Below are 24,222 nucleotides of genomic sequence, written 5' to 3'. Positions count from 1 at the left end.
TTTAAATTTTTAGGTTATTAAATAATCAATATTATTAGTTTTTTCCGTTAAGTGTCACATGTTAACACATGTTAATTTTAAAATTTATTTTTTCATAAAAAAAATATTAAAAATATTATTATGTTTATAAAATAATCCTAATTTTTCATAAATTATAAAATAGCCCCAAAATATTAAATTCTAACCTTAATCTATCGTCGGTGCCTTCTCTGGCCACCACCACCATCGCCGATGTAATCCTTAACATCATCCTAGTTATATGTTATCGTAGTTGTCGCCAATTCACGGTCAAATTTACTTGGGATCACGATTTTCATCCTAGTGTTCATGAGATTTAAAACATCGATTTGTGATCGATTGATCGTCATCCGATCACGGTTTCATAGGGGTTATGGTCGTCGGGGGGAGGGGAGATCGGGTGGAGCTTATTCGACGGTAAAAGGTGATGATCGATATGGGTTTAGGGGTTGAAATAAAAGTTTTCAAAGTTTAGGGATCATTTCAAAATTTATGTTTTTCATTTTTTAAAATATATAACTTTTAAAAAAATGTATATAAATTTTTTAAAATTACCATGTGTTGACACATGTCACTTAACAGGAAAAACTAATGGTGTTGATGACTTGGGCACCTAAAGGGTAACGTTTGTAACGTTAGACACCCATATTGGCAAAAAAACTTAGGCACTTATTTGGCACAAAAAGGATAGTTTGGGCACTTATTTGAGAATTAAGCCAATTATTTGCTACTACTTAACCAAATACATAAAACGAAGGGTAAATAGCGAGTTTCATACCTAAATTATCAGTTTTGGTATCTTTTAGTATCTAAATTTTTAATTTTTCAAAATCATACAAACTTTAGTTTTTGTTTCATTTTAGTACCCCGTCGTTAAAAACTTTAGTTTTGTTTCATTTTAATACCCCGTTCAAAATTTAACGTTAAATTTAAAAAAAAACTTTAGGAACTAGAACGGGCCAAAACTAAAAGTTTACGTACTAAACGCATTAAGTTTTTCATGGAGGGTAATGAAATGAAAACTAAACGTTAGACATGATTTTGAATAAAATTAAAATATTAAATATTAAAACAGATCAATATTTTTAATTTAAGTACTAAATGCATAATTTTTCCTAAAATGAAAATACCATCTATTTAAAGTTGTTAATGAAAATATAGTTTATTAAAATAAAAATGATATTATGTGGTGGCATATTCATTAGTCTTAAGATGAGGTAGTGCTTTTCTCAAAATTTATATTTTTTATATAATTATTTATTTTATTGATTATATTTATCTTAAAATTTTATTTACGTTACTTTATAAAAAAAATTATGTTGTTATATATATACACTCAAAAATTATTTTTGAAAATCGATGGCGTGTTATGTTTATTTATTTTAATTTTTTTAAAATTTTAAACATTTCTATTTCAATCCAAGTATTTTGTGTAAAATTGTATTTTTATTAATGATATTTTAAATAGTTACCATTCTTTGTAAATGTTAAATCTAATAAAAGATGAGATAGGAGTAGGAGGGGCATATTCACATATAGACGGGTGTTTTGGGTGGTTGCACTAAATTTTAAATTTTTATTTAATTTAATTATTTTCACTTTCTTTTTATAATTTAGCATTATATTTTTAAGCCGCATGTACTGTAAAATTCAAATATTAATGGCACGTTAATCTTAAAAGACGTCGTGTATTTTCGAAGTCATTCTAAAGACGTTAAGTGATCTGAATGTTCATGCACTATTCACATCACTCTAATTGAGAAAACAATTTTTCCTTCGCTCCCAATCGATCGTGAAAATTTGTCAATTATTCTGTCACCAAACTTAAGCTTGTATTATTATTTCGGTTTAAATCTCGATATCAATTGAATTATAGTGAAAATGAAGATCCAGTAGGGGTGTTTCCACTTGAATTTAAAATTTTGAAAAAGAAAAGGGACAATTAATCATCCTAGCTCTTCTTACCTGCCTGGTAAGTAGGTGGGGATGTCATTTTGCCATTGATAAACATGGAAGCAAGTTTTTCATTAAGTGAACGTAAAGGTTACAAACCCCAAAAATGCCAATCTCTAACCGTTGGTTGTAAAATTCAACCTGATGCCACTATTTATACGGAATATCTACTTGTATTAACTGCAAGTTAAAGGAGGTAACATTTCATGCTATGCTTAGATTATAAATTTTGATGTTGTACTTAGCACGCAGTACAAGGATTAGGTGGATCGAGAAATGCGAGTATTTGAATTGTGTCAGGGACGGAATTAAATTTAGAGGTACAAACTTAAAAATATATATATTAAATTTTTTAAAGAATATAAAATTAATTAAATAATAAATATTTTTTAAAAATATAATCAATAGAATGGGAAAATGATGTTATATTAACATCAATCAAAATCAATGGACCAACATTTGAAAATAAATAAAATAAAATAATAAAATTTTTAATGGTGGCCAAAATGGCGCCGGGAGAGAGGGACACTGTCTTTTGTCTTGTCCGGAATGGATTCATCATCATTGCAGAATGCAATCGTCAAACTATTGTAGGTTACCAAGAGACAAGAGTGGGTGGGGTTGTATAAATATTACTGTTGGTTTTGAAAATTTATTCATAAATTTTTATGATCGCCCTAGATTACATGTGAAAATATATTATTATTCTTGGGTTCTAAAGAATCATGGTTAACACCAATAACAAAGTGGCAACTGGCAAAGCTATGGGTGAGCATTCATTCAATAAGTCGAATTGAATAAAAAACATTCGAAGTGATAAATCATATTTTACAACTTAAAATTGATTTTTGAAGTGTTCAATAAGTCAAATTTTTAAATTTTTATTTAAATTTAGTTATAAATATTTATAATATTATTTTATTTCGATTTAAATGATTTTTTATAACCATATACAATACATATATATTTATTTATATTTTTTCCTATGTGATAAACATATATCATATAAAATCGAATGACTCGACTCAAACTTAAACATCAATCTACTAATTACTAAAAATTTCATGTTTTTCGAGATAGTGTTTGAATTATTCAAGTTTTATTTTACAACTCAATTTAAAAAATTAGAACTCAAAACTAATTCAATTCTAACTTTTTTAAATCAAATCAAATCAAGTCAAATTTTACTCGACTCTAAAAAGATCATAAACCAAAGAACCCTCCATCGTAAGGACACTATCCAATATCCATTTGGTCCCCTACTTGTGTTACCATCTTTTTCATTTTTTAATCGAATACTCAAATCTATTAAGTATTTGAAAAAGAAAATCAATAATAAGCACGGGCCAAAAACTTGAGTTCAAACACTGCATAAGGCTGAAATAAGCATGGCCCAAACAACAAGAAGTCCATAATAAAACCTCACCAGAGGTGTTAGGTAAGGATGTTAAAAAATACCTAATCCGTTGGCCCGTCAATCCAATTAAAAAATATCAAACATTTATAATGAAATATCTGATTTTTTGGATTGGATACCCGACTCATTATTTTTTTCGGGTTTCCAATGTTCTGAATAAAAAATTTTGGTGTAAGGCCCCAATGCTCTAAATCAAAAAAGTTGTGTTTAAAAGTCAAAATTATATTTTCAACCGTTAAAATATTTATTTTAATCATCGGAAAGTCTGTCTACCTCAATTTGATAGAAACCTTCAGTAATAATGCTAAGCTTTTGGACCTTTAGTCACCAAGAGAAATAGAATAAACGATCATAATTTCCGTTGAAAGTTGAAGCCAAACTTATGATTAGATAAAGATAGAAAAGTTTTATTAACAAATTTGGTAAGAACTGCAGTGCCCTCCATACATTGATCGACAAAAACAGTCCAAATATGGATATCAACAGATGGGAAATGAAAGGTCTGTTTTCATGACAAAATATGTATCCATCAGTAATCGTCAAAGATAAAGGAGAATCTAAGGAATGCTAGCTTAATTTAAGACTAAAGAACGATAGAAAATAGGTGCAACAAAAAATGTTATAAAAAAACATAACATTTTAGATTAGACGCGACCTAAAATGTTAATCTTTTCACGCCTTTTTTGTTGAACCGAAAATGTTATATTCTTCATAATATTTTCGGTTCAACCGAAAATGTTAGGAAAAAATTAACATATTAGGTTAAGTCCAACCGAAAATATTATGTTTCTTTATAACATTTTCGTTTGTGCTAATTACATGCCTTTTTCTTAACCTTAAATTAGACCACCCTCAAAGATGTTCTCACTTGGTGCAGAGAAGAGTGCAGACAAGTAAATTGTTGTCAAGAGGAATCAAACAAGCAGCACTTCAATTAGATAAGACTAGTAAGATTGAACTTCCAGTATTCAACTTCTGAACTAAATAAAATTTCAATGATACTATAAACATGGGACAAAACAGCAGCAAGAAGAGAAGAATAGAACTCAATCTATCAATTTCAGATGCTGGCAGAGAAGTGAGAATGCAAATTCAACAAATTTCAGTCTGTCGAAATCCTTCGTTTCTTGAAGCGCTCCAAATTTCATTGCTAAGCCATTACCGGTAATTTTAAACCTTGGATTTATAAATTAGAATCCTTATTTTGTTTATCTCTATGTATAATAAAATAAATAATACTAAAGTAATAAAATAACATAAGTGTATAGCTCCCTCGTTACCAAATACGATATCTAGCCTTTAAATCTAACGAACCACGAGATATCAATGTTTAAGGGACTCGTTATCCCTTGAGATCCCAGGTTCGAACACCACAAATATCAAGGGTATGAACGTTTATCGTCAAATGGTTTAAAGTATTTGAACCACTATTGTCTTATACTTACACCCAAGAAGTATGCAAAAAAATCCCTAAATGAATCGATAAAACCATTTGCATCAAATTAGGATCCAGAAATATAGAGTTTATAGAGCTCATCAATTTAGATTGTAAATGGACTGCCAAATATGTTATAACAGTAAACTACATAAAGTGACTTAATTTATCTCTTTGGGCCATTAAGGGTTGAATATCTACATTTACAAAAGCATTATACTAACAACTGAGATTTATCCCCTACGAGGCTCCCATGGTTATCCCCAAAATAATAACCTATAACCTAGAATCTACCCAAAAACATTAGAACTTGTAACTAGTACCAGATCAGTATGATTTATAAATTTATGGGTTTTAGTTTTCTATTATACTATTCAGTTGTGCAAAACACTTGATAATTAAGTTTTTTTCTTCTAATTAACACTTGATAATGAAGTTAAACCTAAATGAAAACTACCCAACGCATAAGATTAAGGCATAACAGAAAATGCTAGCTCAGACTAATATTATGGATGTTACTCCTAATCAACAGGAAATAGGAATTAGCTAGTTCCAATGAAAATTATCATACTCATTCACAGAGTCAAAGAAAACATTTCCAGTAAGTGATGCATTTTTGTTACGACAAGTCGACAACAACATCATTTCATGATTAATGAAACTATGAGCAATTAACAAAATTTCACCTCCCTTTGTTTCGTTTCGTTTTTTTTTCATTGTCTTCGCATTTGAATCGTCGAAGGAAAGATAACAAATAAGAAAACAGCCCAGATCTAAAGATCCAGAAGCAAATCACTGGGAATGATAACAGTAATGATGCAAAAGGAAAGTACCGAAACCGAGCAACAAAGACAAAATCCAAGCTGAGATCTGAAATCAAAAGGCGAAAAAGAGAGAGAGGAAAAGGCAAGATCCACGCAACCCTCACCGCGGTCTCCGATTCAGTTGATGCAAGGCGGGATCCGAATCGTGCTTCCTCCAATCACAGCCCGTCATCTGGCTTAAAACTCAAAATCAAATCTAATCTAATGTTAAGGAGCAGCCAATCAGTTCCCGACCTGCACCAAGCGAATTAGAGACCGCCGGTAACTGAAATCAATCTCCAGCTCCTTTTTCCCCTTTACCGAAATGGATGGTTTCGGGAAAAGGGACCTCTATGCCAGCTATAACTATTACCACTTCTATAACCCTATCACTGAGCTTGATTTTGCCCTTTTTGCCCGTTATTTATAATCGCAACAGACCAGTTTTTTCTCTCCACGTGTCCCAAAGGACCCCTGTTTCTTCCGTGAGCAGACCAAACGAAAAGCCTCACCGTCTCCACCGGGAACTTTAAAGCTCAAGGCATGTGATTTTTTTAAGTTTTTTTCTTTTTACTTCCCTGTTTCAAAAGCTATCAAATTCTGAAAATTTTAAATGACATTTGCAAAGCACCAAGGGTGCTCTCAACATGTATCGAGTCGGATAATTCATAACTCCGGAGGTCTTTAACGGAAGATGCTCTCAATTTAATATTGGGGACAATCTACTATTTTACCTCTCCATTACCCTATTACATATGAGAATATGGTCAGCTAAAAAAAACCAACGCTGATTATTCAATTATTTTCATTTTTAAAATTTGGAATTTTGCCGAAATATCATCATAATATTTTTTTTAAAATAATTTAGAATGATAATAAAATATTATCTACTCGATTTTGATAATTATACGTTATCTCTTTTTTTTTTTTCGTTAACATATAACGACATCAATTTTAAAACATATGTTAACAATCAACTTTTTTTATTTTTTTATAATTTAATTTTAATAAATTTATCTTTATGACACGTATTTATCTGTTTTTATAATATATATATTGGCGCATTATTGATCTTTTTTATCATCATTTTGGTCATTTTTTTCGTTTAATTTTTTTAAAAGTTATATTTAACATCGCATCAACTGGTTAAGATAACACTTATTTATCATCTTATTGATATTTCTTGCCTTTAACCCTCGGATCGGATTTGGATACTAGTTTGAGTTCAGATATTATTGTCTCATAACATTCGACTTTGATTTGAGTTTGTCGGTAGTCTTTAAATAATTTTATCTCATATTATGGTTTGTGTGCCGATATAATCAATTATGTTTATATTGGTCTTTTATTTGAATTTTTTGGATAAATTTTTAACTTTTTTTATTGTATGGTCCTTGCAAAATTTCACGTGACCATTTCCTTGTATTATAATTGTAGAAAAATATCATAATTATGTATTTAGCTTAAGCATAAAAAAGTAATATCTAGTTAAAATATTTTTTATATTTTTAACATTAAAATTAAGTTTTATATTATCTTATATACTATGTGTACACTCCTAGTCCGTTCGAATTAATCAAAACGAATATTTAGAATCAAGAGTACAACAAAAAAATGTTGGTAATGCTCAATCCCACATAGTGTTGGAAACACTATTGGGAATGGTATTTAAGGCTTGACATTCCACTTCCTTGTTGAGTGATAGAGAAAAAGGGGGGCTCTCGCGCACCGCCGCCGGCGTCCGTCCGTCTCGTCTCGGCACGGCTCGGCTCGGGTCGTGGTCGTGGTCGTGGTCGTGGTCGTGGTCGTGTCTTCGACACGTCCGCGCGGATACTATCTTTTTAGAGAAAATTATTGAGGAATTTCTCTTTGAAAGAAACAAATGGAAAATGTGAAAGATATCAACTGATATTTATAGGCTGCTGAGGGCTGTTTGAATTTCAAATAATGATACAATGAATGAACCTGGACTATTTCTGAGTCAGGTTCATCTAGTCGTTTCAGCTGTTACAAATAAGAGGTTTAATCATGAAATTTTATGGACGACTTTAACCCTATTTCTAGCTTATAAATAGAGAGCTATATTCAGCTTCTCAACTCACTCCAAAACATTCACAATTCACTTACCAAATTGTTTTCTAAAGTTCTCTCTGTGAGTTCTCTCTGAGTGCTTTCCGATCAGAAGTGCAATACCACCAGCAGTCCACTCCGATTTCGGGAGTTCTCTCTGAGTTCTCTCTTATATTATATTAAAAAAATATATCTTAATGTTATTAATAATTTAATTTTAAAAAATTAAAATTTTAATATATAATTTATTTTAAAACTGTTTATAAATCTTTTGAGTTAGATATTAAATAATTTTTTTTTATTTATTAAAAACTTAAATTAAATTTATTTATTTATATTAATTAAATTTTACTCGAATGAAGCTCCAACGTATCCTTCAAAACTTTAGCTGAGATAAAGAGATGCAAATGTGCGTAGAAGGCCGACACTGATCTACAGTAAGGTCACGTGCGAGTGGTTTATGTATGCTACGTGGAATAGTAATGGGATAAAGATGAAAAAGGAAAGAGAGAGAAAGGATGAGCGTAAATTTAAAAAGTTATATTAAAAATTTTAAAATAAATAAAATTATAAAATCTTAAAAATTATGAAATTAGATAATTAATAAAAAAATAAAAAAAATTAGAAGATACAATCGCATCCACCAACACCCTAAGTTCATCCTAGATCATAGTTGAAGTATAAACAAATATTATTCATATTACCGAGCGAAAGCAAGCAAAAATAAATAAGGTAAATTACAAATTCAATAATTATATTTTATTCTCTCTCCTATTTTACTTATTATACTTTTTTTTTTTTCTCCGTTGAACTTAATACATTAAATTTTTTGATCACTTATCCGTTAAATAATTAACGACTTTAAAATAGGTTGTTATATAGATGCAATACAACGTCGTTTTTGTGAATTTTTTTTAAACAATTTCATTTTTAACGCTATTAATTATTTAACGAAAAAGTGACAAAAATAAGAGAGAGTAAAATCTAGTAAATTGAAAACTTAATTTATTAAGTTTAATTAAAAAAAATAAAATTTTTTAAAATTTAGTGAGAAAAATATGTAGTTCCCCGATAACGATTTTAATTCTGGTGGTGTTTAAATGTGGACTTGTTCTCAGAAATTGCAGCAGGAACACTTGGTCCTCTACTCAGTCAAAAAGGATAAATTAGTCAACGATTTCAGCTGCACCTATTGACGTCAAATCTGAATGGCTTCGGAAGCTTCCTCCTATTATTACATTCAAAAGCGATGAAATAAATTCTACGATATATATTACGGTAAATTACATATTCAATGTATGAATTATTATTTTATTTTAAGTTTTAATCCGATGTGATGTTAAAAATTAATAGAACTATTATTTAAAAATAATATGATATATAATCAATATTCACTTGATTTAATAAGATGAGGTATTAGATCCCTCATCTTTACTCTATAGCATCTCTATCTCTACTCTAAAGATGGAACATTAATTCATCTTTAGTGTTATCTCTACATTATGTTTAATTTTTATTTTATTGTGTAGAAGTTATAATAAAAAAATATAAAAGAGAAAATAAGAGAAAATAATGTAATAAAGAAAAGGAAAAGAAAATAATAAAAGAAAGTAAAAAAATAACAAAAACCAAAAATCAGAAAAATAACAAAAAAAATATGTAGCGCAGCTACAGTGCAACCCAATTGTAGAGTGCAACTGTAGCTGTCGCCACAATCCAGTATTAAAGTAGCAATGGGCTAGAGTTGAAATTCATCTCCAAAGTGGATATTGCATCTACTCTATCGATGTGCTGGAGTTGGTCTTAAGTAAGATTAATGGTTCGAATCCTGACGATTGTAAATAGAGTAAACTAAGTTGGAATAGTCATCCTTGTCTCTGTAATATCCGACTAGATTAGTCGATCACTAGATCGGATATAGATGGTTATATAAAAAAACAATAGGATATATTACATTAGTTTTTTTTAGCTTTTATTATTTGTGATGTGTCATTCATACTTTATTTTATCTTTGTTGGTCGATAACGACACTAACCTTGATGTTAGTTACTGATCGTCAATACATTTTATTGTCCTTTTACTTTTTATATTATATCTATATTTTTATCTTCTTTTTTTAATTTTCAATAAGTTTGTCTTTATGACATATTTTTATTTATCTTTATGACACATTTTCTCTGTCTTTTAGCACATTTTTGGTCGTTTAACCATTGATTTTCATATTTCTTTTCTAAAGTTGATTCGACATCGTCACGATTGATCAAGATGACGTATATCTGTTATATGGTGATCTTTCCTACTTTAGACCCTCATATTGGATTTTGATACTTGATTTGTGTTCATGTATAGTTTTTTCACGCTGTTCAACTTTGATTTGTTATTTTGTCGATGGTCTTTCAATAGGTCAATCCCATTTTGCGATTCGTCTGCTGATGCGATTAAATATGTTTGTATTTATCAAAGTTCGAGTTTTGGTTAGGTTTTTTAATATTTCTTTGTATGACCGTTATATGATCTTAAGTTGCTAATTATGTGTCAAATAATTTTATGAAAACATCCTAATTATTTGCTTAATTTACTATTACGATTGTAAATATTCATTGTAATTCAATATATTTCTTTTTTATTAAAATTAGTGACTTATATGAAAAAATAACATAATTATTGATGTAATATTATCTTATGATAATATCAAAATATAATCAAAATTATAATTTAAGTATTAAACGTGTAGTTTGCAATATATATTAATATCCAACATAATTTCCACTATTATTTAAAGGCCTAATATAAAAAGGCCAAATAATATATTTTCTTAGGAAAAATCCTAGCTGCTTTTTTACTCTTATTTTCTCTTTCCTATTTTTTTCTTTATAAATTATGTCAATTTTATTTATCAATCTAACTTTTTTTTTTAGTTTTGTTTAACCGACAGTGACACCAACTTTGATGTTGATTTTCGTCCAAATGTTATCCTTTTTATTATTTATTTATTTATTTATTTATTTAATAAGAATAATAATGTCTTTGTGACATGTTTCTTTGCCTTTATGACACGTTTATCTCTGTCTTTGTGGCACGTTTTTTCCGCCTTTTGGTAGCTTACGGTTTTTTGCCATTGTTTTCGTTTATTTTTTTTTCATGGTTGGATTTGACATCGCTGCGATTGATCAAGATGACGCTTATTTATTACCATGATGATCTTCCCTGCTTGGTACCCTCGAATTGATTTGGATATACATTTTGCGTTCGTAGGCAGTTTTTTCACGTCGTTTGACTTTGATTTGCGATTTGTCGGTGGGGTTTAGTAGCTTCATCTCCTTTTGTGATTCGTTTGATGATGCAGTCAGATTTGTTCATATCTTTATTTTGTTTGAGCTTTTTTGTTATGTTTTTAAACTTTTCCTTATTTGGTCCATGTGTGATCTAGGTGGCTAGTTTTTGTGTCAATGGTTATAAAAAAATAACCTAATTATAATTGTTGCGTTATACTTGTAAATCTTTATTGTAATTCTAGATATTTTCTATTTTTATAAAACTAACGACTTTCTGTAAAAAAAAATAGATTTCTTTCTATTGAAGTGCCTAATTTTTTTTATCAATGTAGTCGCCTAATATTATTAATATTATCATTTTAAGTGTTTCAACGGTTATGATCGTAAAAAAAATTTAAAAAGTAGTTTATATTCTAAAAACATTTAAAAAAAATTCTCTCTTCCTCCCATATACCGAAAGCAAATTCACTCCCCCGTTCGTTCTCCCACCCATTCTCTCTCCCTCTGCTTGTTCCCCTCCCATTCTCTCACAGTATGAACGACGACTAGCATTTACAGAAAACGACAGTCCCAAAGAAATTTACTAGGATTTGTGTAAAACGATTTGGTCTCGCACTGATAAAAGGGTAAGTGATCGTTAATGAATTTCGTCCACGGTGGATGAGTGTTCATTGAGGGATTTTTGAGAAGAATACAACTTTTTAAACATGACACTTATCATTTAACATATTCTTTTAACTACTGTTATGGACGGAATACTTAAAATAAAAATTTTTGTAATGTAACTTTTTCTTTGTACATGCATAACACTTGATAGTCTAATAGGATAAACAAATAATTTTATACTAAAAACAAACTTTAAAATTTTAAGTAACAAAATTATAAAATTTTAGAAATAATGAAAATAATTTTTCAATAACAATACAAAAAATATATAAAAATTTAAAATTATTAAAAAACGACAATTCTTTTTTTTGAATTAATCACCGGTATCCGATATATTGACCGACTAATTCAGATCGGGTACTAACCCTCCCAACCTAGTTTGCTCCATTCACAAACGTCAAGATTCAAACCCCTAACATTGCTTAACAGTCCTAGTGCCTCATCCCACTAGACCAACTGATTGTTAATAAAAAAAAAGACAATTATTACTTGTCTCTTCTTGATCAATCCCTAATCAATAGTAAATCATGACTCCAACTCCAACATAACTGTATCATGAGGCTCTTGAAGTGAATAAGTTCTTCATCGATCATCGACTCACATCTCCTCGGGGAATCATACGTAGGGATAAACCGAGGGATACAATTATACCAAATAATTTTCAAATTTCATTATATTTTAGATATTTTTTTATTGATCATCTTATTTTGTACACTATATTCCTTAAAATTTTTAATATATGATAAAAAAAATTTAACATAAATTTTAGCGGTTCCAACTCCCACATATATATTCCAACACAACAGTAAAATGTATAACATACTTTAATCTATGGCTAAATCTGAATTACTTCAGAATAAATTGTTCTATAAGAAACTTATACAGTCCGCAATAAGATTTATAATATTATTTAATAAATAAAAATCATTTAGAGGTATGTATTTATAATATTACTTTTAAAGATATTTGAAAATAAATAGTGATAGGGAACGTAAAGGACAAAAAGTAATATAAGAAAGTTATAATCAGAAAATCAAATTAAGTAAAACATAAAATTAACTAGATTATAGAAATTAAAAAAAGTATCATGTAAAATTAGATTAGAAGTGACTAAATAAATTAGTTACGACAAATTAATTAAATACGTAAAAAATTACAAATGAAATTGTAAAATCAATCCAATTACTTTAAGACATTTCAAATTTTCGGTTATTCCATAATTTTAATAATTTAGAGTTTAAAATTTTAAAACTGAATCCAAATCAATTCAAACAATTTTAAAACCTTTACCTTACAAGCTATGAAGATCACTTATATATGCAACTTAATGGAACCCAGGGATCTAAATTATGATTGCGTTGTGCTTGTGACTGTGCATGCAGTTATTGCGGGCATCACAATTGTGTAATAACGGTTAAGACCGCTGTTTAAATCCCTAGACACCCCAGGACAAAAGCTAGTTGAATGAGATACCAAGCCAGCTCGCTACTCGGTTCAGGAGGCTCGAGGTCAGTGTAGCCAGCAATCGGGTAACCTTGGGCAGTGCCGGATAACTGAGTGTCCCGACTACGAACCAATTGAAACTCAAGAGAGCAACTGCATCAGATGCAGGTTTGTTCTTTATGGTGAAGAAAAACTGAACAACACTCTTAAGTGACATGCCCACAACAGTGAAGAGAGCCGCCACAAGAGGCATGCAATGATCTTCGGCTTCCCACACAATCATTCCAACCAAAAGTGACAGAATTGCACTGAACAGAGTTTGCGAAAGCGCGATGTCTCTTCGTTCTTCGATAACGGTGTTGACATCTGCATTTTGGAAATCGGGTGTAAATAGTTCCACGGATCCACTCGGTGCAGGGGCAGCTTTTAATGAATTGAACGTTTCGATATTACTCCTACTCTTACCTTCCCATGCTTCTCTGTTCATCATCAGCTCTTGTAAGGAGATCCCACTACTTCCCTTATAACTGGGAATCAATGAGGCAACACTGTAGGGAATGACATGATTATCAACTGTATTCAGGCTTTTGTTTTTAGTCGTCGCATCGTGATCTCTATAACTCCATGCTGCTTTACCTTGAACTTCTTTCAGCCGAAGGTTTTCGTCCTTTAAATCCTGCAACTGGTAGGGCGCACAATGTTTTCAGTGCATGCAATGCAGAAAGTTCTACAGAGTACGGACTTCCTGACCACACGTTAGTAAGCTATCGATGGTTCATACCCCAGTATGATACATTCAGTAGTACCAGTCAAACTTGCAGATAGTTTAAGATATTTACCTCTCCCTCTAATAGTTCAATCCTGGCAACAGCCTTGTCATGTTCCCCTTCGAGTTCAATTAACACCAACTCCGTAATTCTGGTTTCTCTAACAGCTGCTTGGAGATGTTCCTCAAGCTCCTTCCTGTCCCAAACAAGAGTCTCCAACTCAAACTGCATCTCTTGCAGATGTTGTTCCAGCTGCAAACAAGACCATGATTCTTATATCAATTATAAACAAGGCGGCAGACAAGACTTCAAAGCAAGTCAAGGAACTAGTTTATAATGACTAAAGAATATCATACAAATCAAGAAGTCGGCGGCTTTAATATCGTTCATTTGCAGGCATGAATTAGGAAAACAACAGTGTGCTTCTCAGCTAAGGTATATTGAAACTAACCAGCTTCTCCCTCTGCAGGGCAGTCAACATCCTGTAAGGAAGCGATACAATAGCAACTGTCCAAAGTAGTGATTTGCGGAACATATTCACTGGGAAGGAAATTGTTGCCTTTACCATCTGCAACCAGAAATAAAGACTGTTTCCTCTCGAAATGTACCGATTCGCAAAGAGAAAATCGCATGCATGGTTACCGCGTTGTTATGTTACCTTGGGAAACATCATTATCACACCAGCCATTATTAATCAAGGGAGTTTCTTCTTAATAATCACACTCCGCATACTGCATAACCATAATTAAAGATTTAGCTTACAATACACTGCACAACATGAATCCCATAATCATTTTCTAACGACACCATTAGTTAAAACAAATTGCAACAAAGAAATAGATTCAGAAAATGAAGTGAACGATCATGTATTAATTACTCGGCATATGATGCATAGAAACTACCAAGAGACCAAAAGCCTATGGGTCATACATGCATTAATTACTATAAAGCAGCAATCCTTGCCTGCTTTCCTTTCTTACAAGCTTCAATGGATGAATTGCAGATAATTCCATTTTCTAGATAAACAAAATCTCATCCATTCTAACAGATGCATATAAAATATGGCTCCGGAATCATTATTCTGCCACAATTTTCTCATCAAAAATTGCATTCAGAACTGTTTTCCATGGCGACAACACATTTAGAACTAAAAAGATTGCAGAACGCGAAATGCAGAAAACAGAAAACAAAGGAAACAATCAGTTCATCGATTAATTACGAAAACGAAAAGGATCTTGACGGTAAATGATATCATTACGATGTGAAAATCATATTACAAAAACACAACTTGATCGGAAAATTGATCTCAATGAACACGAAAGTAGGGATGAAGAAAACAAGCGGAGGCGGCGCATTAATTAAACCCTCGATTATTACACTAAAATGAACTACGGAAGAAGTGGTTACAGTTACAGTAGAGAGAAAGCAGTAGAAGAATTCAAATTTAGTTTCATTCAGCACTTACAAAGTGAGTGTGGTTGAGTGAGGGGAAGGCTGTTATGAAGGGGGAGAAAGGTGGCACCTAGAGCGCGCCCTGACTGACACGTATGCAAGTTTACATGCAATTTATATTTATTTTATTTATGGAAAAGCTTATCTTATATGGTGATTTATTAGAACTGTGAATATCCTATTCCTAGTTTCAGTGATACCGTCCATCGCCATTGTTTTTGACTTCTTTTTTGTTTCAGTGCCCTTCGCCTTTATTTGCTTATAAATTTGAATTTGATACCATTCACGTATCTTGCACATTTGTTCGAGTTTAGAGTTTCCAGAGAGAAGAACGATTCCTTTTATCCTTAAGATAGTTTAACGGATTAGAATTTAAATTATCTTAAGCCTAAACATAATAATAATTATTACATGAACATGAACATATAGAGAAACAAAAAAACATCATTTGGCCTTGGAACTACAACGTGAAGGAATGTAGGTGCCATTCAAAGGATGAAAATGCAGCTGGCAATCGAGGCGACACAAGAACCTAACTGAGCCCAGATGGCCTATTCTCCATCTCACCCTGGTGCCCCCTTTCAAGTCGAATATAATCCGGTCATTCTTCAAACCCGCGTCGACGTATTCCGCTTGTTCCGGTCCCAAAGGTATCGGTGACGATGGCACTACATAATTAAAATCGACCGAACTGTTCTTGCCTACTTCAAAGGGTGGTGCTACCAGCCGCGCCACCGCTTCCCCTTTCAAACCTAGGCCGTAACTCGAATCTGAGAAGCTCGCGTGCGCCTTCTTGTTCCCGTTCTTGGCTCGGATCAATATCGTTACTTGAATCTCAAGAATACCGGCGTAATCGAGCTGCATACGGTCTAGGTGACCGTCTATGACGCTAACGTAAGGCACCCTGGGATGTATGACCAAGTACCCTATGAATGTGACAATGCCCGCGATGATAACGGCTATGGTCAAGACGGTGCAGATGATGGCGGCACACCACACCAACGGGTTTGTCGCTCGTTCCCGACTCGTCGAGAACTTCGATTTCGGGTTCATCGGGTTGGGAGAGGCTCATGAATCGACGTCAACAACATTCGGGTGATTTTTTTTTTTTACTTTAGGTTTTTGGACAAGGCTTTATGTAGTGCAATAGGGAGGTGATGCTCTGTTTCAAGCTTGACGAGATTGATAAGGTACAAATTAGCTCCAATTGGCGGGGAAGTATCTTCTTTTCCTACATTTAAAGCATTTTCCATACACAAAATAAATTCCATTAGTGTAAACCACTCTATTAAGGAATCTAAGGACACTTTTATCTGTGCAAGCCGAAAACACAGCTTTTGCTCACAGTGCCATTTGTATTTGATAAGGCAACCATACTATCTTGATTCTCATCACTATTATAAAATAATCTTTAAAGGCTGTAGGTTGATGACAGAAAAAAAAGTTGGTTTGCCGTCTGACAGTAGCACCGACTTAAAATTTTAGGGTGAAAGTGAATTTATAAAATTTTAAAGAGGATTAATTATAAAATTTAGAGGATGAAAATAAACTTTAAATAAAAAATAGGAATGTCAACGGGTCAGGTTAAGGTCGGGTTTTTGGTCAATTTGACCCGACTCAATCCAAAAATTTTATATCATACATCTAATCCGACCTGACCCGAAAAATATATATCCTCCACCCGACTCTGATCTGACTAAATCTTTTAGAGTATAAATCTGTCCCGACCTGATATAAATTAATGATTTTAATTAAATAATAATATTTTTAAAGAAAATTATATTATTATCATCGGATCAAGTCAGGTAAAAGTTTTTTTATCATTCACCCGAATTCGATCTGACGCGATGCTAGTTTTTTTAAAAACATAAGATGCGAGTTAAGTTATCATCCTTAATAAAAAAATATAAAAAAAATAAAATTTTAAGAGAACAATTGCTCCATCGGTTCATCCCTGAATATACAATGGGGTTTATGATTATTTTTTTTCGTTGCCTTGGGGGTTTGTCGGTGAGTTGTTGACCATAGATTTAGGTAGTGGAGCTGTAAAGTAATTTTGGGTTTTAAGTTTAAAAATCCAAAAAGAAATATTTTACGGGCCAACTATTTCTCCGACCCAATTGATCTTGAGTTGTTCAAGTTTGATGGATAGATAACTAGGGGTATTCAAAATCGGGTACTTGCATTTTCAGATACCCAAAGTATCGGCTACCCAATTTTCTGGGTAGTATATTTATCGGTTTGTGACCTGGTCTATTAAGTCTGGATACCGATAGTCAGATACCCGTAAAATTCAAGTACCCGTATTTTCTGGTCACGGGTACCCGTTTCATATGTTTCTTTATATTTTTAAATTTATTTTTTTTAAATCACATAATAAATATATAAATTTTAAAAGTTCATAATATACAATCCACATATAAAAATTAATGATTTGAAATTAATTTTAAAGATAAATAACATTTGGATATATATACATATATATTAAATTTTATTTTCAAAATAACATAAATATATCAATATCGATCGTGTTTTTTTTCAAATCTCATATTGATAAATTAATAAAAACTTATTTAAAAAATTAAAAATTAAAAATTACATCATACAAATCTAAGAAAAATTTATAGATATAGATTTAATTTTAAGGTAAAAATATTAAGAACCTAAAATAAAAAATATAATTTAAACTATATATATATATATATATTAAAACTAACGGGTCGCGTTGGGTACCCGGTTATAAAATATTTCATCCCAGACCCAACCCTACTACCCGAAAAAAAGTACAGGTTGGGTACTCGACCCGGTTGAGTAATTTTTTTTAAAGAATTACCCAATTTTTTTAGGTTCGGGTTGACGAGTCAACGAGCCATGTCAACAGAGTCGTGTATTTTTGAACACCCTATCAATAACGGTTCAATATAGAAACATTTCAATAAGGTTGTTCAAATTATGGTGTTTATCGAGCGAGTTAATCATAAGTTGACTAGTGTTTAATTCGATTATTGATTCGTTGTTTGTTGAGTTGGATAAAATTTTATTCGGTTTGTGTCTGTTAAAAGTTTTCGTTGCACGTTAAGTTCGTTAAAATATTTTTCTTTTGTTTAAATATATATAATTTAATAATATTATATATAGTTTAACATAAACATAAATTAAAAAAATTAAAAAAATCGAAATAGTGTTGAAACAATTCCAAAATCTAAATTTCAAAGGAATATTCCACAAATATATCAAACTAACATATTACAAAAAAGTATTAATTTATAAATACACACAAAAAGTCTAACAATATATAATCAATCTTATAATCAAGACAAACAACGTCTTAAAAAAATTAATTACTCATAAATTTATCAACTTGAATCGAGCTCAAATTTGAGTTTAATTAATTCGAGGTTAATCGAGTTTTGATGAGGTGAAACATTAATTTTAAAATTATATTAAGTTGTTCACGTGCAAAAGAGTAAAAACTTAACGCTCGACTCCTTTAAAACTCATAGCTTTTTATGGAGGTCTTGTAGCAGCAATTTTTTCTTGGTAAAATAGTACCTAAGGCTCTGTACTTTTCCAAGAAACTATTGTGGCCTTCGAATTTTTTCTACATTCAATGTGACCCTCGAACTTAAAAAAAGAATTTAATTTGGTCTTTTGACCAATGGTTTTCATCATTGACCGTTATTATGCTGACGTGATATTTTATGGTATTGACGTGACTATTCATGTTGCTAACGTAATAGTTCACAATTAATGGTTGATGACGTAGCAAATAGGCTAAATTGTTCTTTTTTCAAGTTTGGGACCCACATTGATTTTTTTAAGTTCAATGACTTTTTAAAAATAAAAATATTTCAGATTTAAAATATAAAAATATTGAGTTAAATATAAAAATACCATTAAATATTAGTATCATTGATTAAATAAAAAATATTAAAATATAAATATTAAAATTAATAAATATTTACTATAAAATAAAGAAAAAATAAATGTGAGTAAAAAGTAAAAACATATCAAATACACGAGAATAAAGAATACATAATTTAAAAATAAGAGTCAAATTTCCATACAAATAATTCTCATCAAATTAATTATATTGCATTACAAATAATTATCATCAAATTAAATTCATATTATTTTAATCACAAATTTATTAATTCATAAATATCCTTTTTAATATCATAACAGACTAATACCAAAATTTTCTTTAGATATATCAAAATACAACTAACTCTGAAATATATACTCTATACCATACTTCCTAATTTTATTGTGTTCCAATATAATGACACTACTACCAACAGTAGTGATGAAAACAAAATGCTTAAATGAAAGAATCAAAATTAAGAGGGTCTGGAAATAAAATTCAAAGGACTAAAGGACTTAACATATATTTGTAGTATTTTAAATTTAAACTATTTCTATTTTAAAAAACCCTTGAACTTAAAAAAAATCAATTTGACCCTTGAACTTGAAAAAAATAATTTCGCTCATTTGTTACATCATCAGCCACGTCACCAGTCATCATAGACCTTTAGATTAATATTATGAAATGTCACGTCAGTATCGTAACAATCAATGACCGAAACAGTTGATCAAAGGGTCATATTAGATTTTTTTCTAAGTTCGAGGGCCACATTAAATGTAAAAAAATTCGAGTGCCACATTACTTTTTAAAAAAGTTCATGGGCTCAGGTACTTTTTTAATATTTTTAATTGTTTTTTTCCTATAGGTTTTGAGTGTGTTCTTGTAGCAGCACCTTTTTCTTATTTGTATTTTCCTAAAAAAATTCTTTTGCTAAAGAAAAAGGGTGAAGTTAATATTATGATTTGTTATCTTCAATTGTTTTGGTAAATTACAGTATATAGTAATAAATATTTTTTTTGGTTATTATTTGATATATAGGTAAATCTGGAGTCAATATTAAATTATAAGAGGTAAGTTGTTCATTTTTTAAATAAACATGATCCTAAATAATAATTAAACTATAAAACTAAGAGATTGAATTTTAATTTCACTAATTTCAAAATATAAAAGTTCTTAAAATAATTAAACCATAAAATTTTAGGATCAAAGGCTTAATTCCATTAATATTGAAGCTGGTAATATTCTAAAAAACAATTATACCAACAAGTTCTGGAACAACATAGGCTTAATTGCAATAATTTCAAAACTATCAAGGGCCTAAAATGTAATTAAGCCATCAGAGTTGTGAGGTGACACTTTTTTTTTGAAATATTGTGAGGTGACACTTACCCCTTCCATCTGTAACATGTGTCCCTGTATACATGTCATGTGAAAAAAAAATAACGCGAGTAAAGTAAACAAATGATTCTTAATTATCGAATCATTCGATTATTTATGTTTTCAAATTTCATTACTTTTTTAACTTATTCTAAAGACAATGGTTAAAACGATGATCGTTTTCACTGGAGGTTCTGAGTTCGAGTATGATACTTTTTGTTTTTAGAGGTGTTTGAACGTTTATTATTAGATAATTAAAAATCTCTAAAGAAAATATTATCTTATAATTACTTTGTATCGATAAAAAGAAATAAATTAAGAGAGGGTTATAGCTCTTTGTCACTTTGTTGAAACAAAGGAATCAGATTTGTGTTGTAAAGCTGGCGTTGAGGAAATTTATATGCAAACTTTTTCATTTATAGCTACAAGAATATTAAGCATTGGCCAATGGCTTAGAGAATACAGATCCTAGTCCTACAGGACTTGTAAAAATTAATTAATAATTGGTGTTAGGCATAGCATATAATGACAAATCTTGTACTTTATGACCAGCTGTAGATATAATAATAATGGTTTGCCGCAATTCCATATCGTTTTTAAGGTTAGGGTTTCCTTAAACAAAAAAGAAAAGAGTTTACAGTAGCATCACTTACTCATTTTATATTTATTCCACTACCTTTGATAAAAGTGCTCTGCCAAGCCCCCTTAATAATTTATCATTCGTTTGGACAAATCAATTAAAGGGAGATACATTACAGATTTTAGCAACATACAATATATATATATATATATGAATCACGTAAAATTTTATGTTTGAGAGTAAATTTATAAAATTTTAAGGAGGGAAAACAGATTTTAAATAGAAATACAAAGATAATTTTAAAATATATCGTAATTTTAGAATTTAGGAGGCTACCGCCCCCACCTAGGTTCATCTCTCTCTCTCTATATATATATTATGAATGTAAAATTTTATGTTAGAGATAAATTTAAATATTTAGGAACAAAGAAAATACTTAAACTAAGAATTTAATTTTTTTAAGAGTCGTGATTCCGCTTCCTCAAATCCATCCATCCATATATATGTAATGAACGTAAAATTTTATCTTAGAGATAAATTTAAATATTTAGGAACAAAGAAAATACTTAAACTAAAAATTTAAATTTTTTAAGAGTCGTGATTCCGCTTCCTCGAATCCATCCATATATATATATATATATATGCAAAGATAAGGTAAATAAGTGTTAGAAATGATTGTATTTTTAATTTTTTCTAAAAAAGTTAATATGATTATTTTAAAATTTTTATATTAAAAATATAAAATTGTATAGATGTTTTTATATATAAATCCTTTTTAATATAATTTTATAAGTTCGAGAAATTGTATCCGTAAAATATATTTATTAGTTCTTAAAGATAAAATCAATATCTAGTCACTAATAAGTTGATTTGAATGTAAAGATAAGATACATAATATTTGAAGTAGTCCAGAATTTGAATATAGACCATACAATTAGTATGAAAGACAAAAATTGCATTTCGTTTAATAGTATGTGTTGAATAATATTAAGAAAATGTTTTTAGTAATTATTTAACTGTGATTTGAATGAAAATGCTTATTGATAACTTAATGTATTTTTATTTTATTTATAATATTTTTTAACAGGAATCACCAATCTTATTGCATGTAAAGGACGTGTTAAACACCCAGAAAAAGTTTAATAAAACCCAATAACTAAAGGAAAAAATGATTGGCACTTCAAATCCTTACTGAAGATGTAGAAAAAATGGTGATATGCTCAGCTGCAAGGAATTAAATAAAAAAACTCGAGCCTTCAAGCACATGGCCCAGCCACGAGAGTTTATCGCTAAGGGGGATCCAACCAACGACGGTCCTTCGATGCAGTAACTTTGACACAACTTGGAGCTTCCTTCACCTAGAATAGGTCTCTCATTCCCAACGATGTCTCTGCTGCCAACACATATGCCTTTGTATTCTCACTGCGATGTGTGAAACGGAAAGAGCACAAGTGAAGACAAGCTGCATAATCCTTTATCTCATCCACTATAGCACTAATTTTTGAGAGATTAGGCTACGGTGATCACAATTTATCAATGACCGATTTAGAATCACCTTCGACTATAATGTCCGCAAAACCCAAATCAACAACAAACAAGAATGCGTGGAGAGCAGCAGTGGCTTCTGCCAAGAAAACACAGGTAATTCATTGCACCCATCTTCTGCTCGCTCCTAAAATAAACCCAAAATCATTTCTAATAACAGTTGCTGACCATGCATGTTGTTGGACCTGTATAAACCGAGCATCGAGATTAATTTTTACTGCTAGAACTGTTGGAGCTTTCCACCGGACCAGGATGGGTTGTTGCGGACCATAAACAATTCTATTTGCATTCTCAAAATCATTGCATTGGGTCTTAACAAGGGTAAGCACATCCTCCTTCCCAAGTCTCTTGCCTTGATGATACTATAAATTTCTCGCATACCATAAAACCCAAATGGTTACAAGAATCTCAGCACGCTTATTGACTGAATATTTCGAAAATAAACAATCTAACCAAGCTATAAAATCATCTGCTAAATTAAGACCAAACCACGAATACTGTAAATCAGACCATACTAATTGCGCTAGAACACAATCACGTACGATATGTAGTCCATTCTCGATATATGCATTGCATTGCTGACAAATAGGATTAGTAAAAACTCACTTTTCGTACAAACATTGTAAGGATGGGATGTAGTTAAGAACGAATCGCCATACCTCTAATTTGATCTTCATTTGACAAGAACTAGTCCAAAAGTGTTGAAACACGACTTTCGCTGTCAGCAACACACTCCCCTCCTCCAATAACAACCTGTACCCACTACGAGCACTAAAAATCCATGATTTCTCTCCACCCCAAATTTTTTTTTAGTGTTGACTATAAACAAAGAGTCGAATGTTCAATATTAGCTCCACTTCTACATCGTTGAAAATTTCTCTAATAAGCTGGACTGAGGGGATCTCCCCGTCTCAAACCTCGTTGTGTACTAAAAGAAGCATTACCCCATTTTCTCCATTACTACCCACAAGAAACACCACTCCACCCTGTCATAGGCCTTGCTTATGTCAAGTTTCAAGGCGAAATAACCCATTTTGTTTATACTATTAAATCTTAATTTTAATAAGTATATAATTAAAATACTCATTACATAAGAGCTAATCTAACTAATTGGATTTTTTATTATTTATTTATCTAATTATAGCCAATGATTTATAGATTTAAAATTTTTATTAATTAAATATTATATGTTTATACAAAGATAGATTAATTTTGACTTTATCTTTTAATAGAACTTTAAAATAAATGACATAATTATTTTATCATTATATATGATCATGTTAGTTAATTAGTATTACTTTTAATATCATCGCATAATAATAATTCGTAATAGTAATAAAGTATTTTAGTGCGAACATAATGTAAAATATTCTCTTTTCTTTTTTTATCTTTTATATTATAAAAAAATGGAAGTTTCCTTGTTCAAAATTTATGACTTTGAATTAGTTTACCAAGATTCTTCCCTTACAAGTGACACTTCTAAAAATCCAATCAGATGGAAGCCAGGGTGGGTTTCCCTGGTCAGGCAAAGTCACACATTCAATTGTACTAAATAC

General features: G+C 30.7%; 1 protein-coding gene and 1 long non-coding RNA gene across 2 annotated transcripts; both read right to left on the bottom strand.

Moving 5' to 3' along the window:
- Positions 1–14,369: 14,369 nt before the first annotated feature.
- Positions 14,370–15,274, bottom strand: LOC120128508. Its single transcript, XR_005516638.1, has 3 exons — positions 15,255–15,274; positions 14,506–14,615; positions 14,370–14,415 (listed from the first exon to the last, which is right to left on the bottom strand). It is a non-coding gene; the product is annotated as an uncharacterized LOC120128508 (long non-coding RNA).
- Positions 15,275–15,743: 469 nt separating this feature from the next.
- LOC120128495 lies at positions 15,744–16,352 on the bottom strand. Its single transcript, XM_039146175.1, has one exon. It carries the CDS (start codon positions 16,350–16,352, stop codon positions 15,744–15,746), a length of 609 nt encoding a protein of 202 aa, XP_039002106.1.
- Between the last annotated feature and the right edge of the window lie 7,870 nt (positions 16,353–24,222).

Source organism: Hibiscus syriacus, unplaced genomic scaffold (assembly GCF_006381635.1).
Source record: "Hibiscus syriacus cultivar Baekdansim isolate YM2019G1 unplaced genomic scaffold, ASM638163v2 tig00110481_pilon, whole genome shotgun sequence".
NCBI lineage: Eukaryota > Viridiplantae > Streptophyta > Magnoliopsida > Malvales > Malvaceae > Hibiscus > Hibiscus syriacus.
Note: the sequence above shows the minus strand (reverse complement) of the source record. Positions and strands in the feature narration are given on the sequence as shown.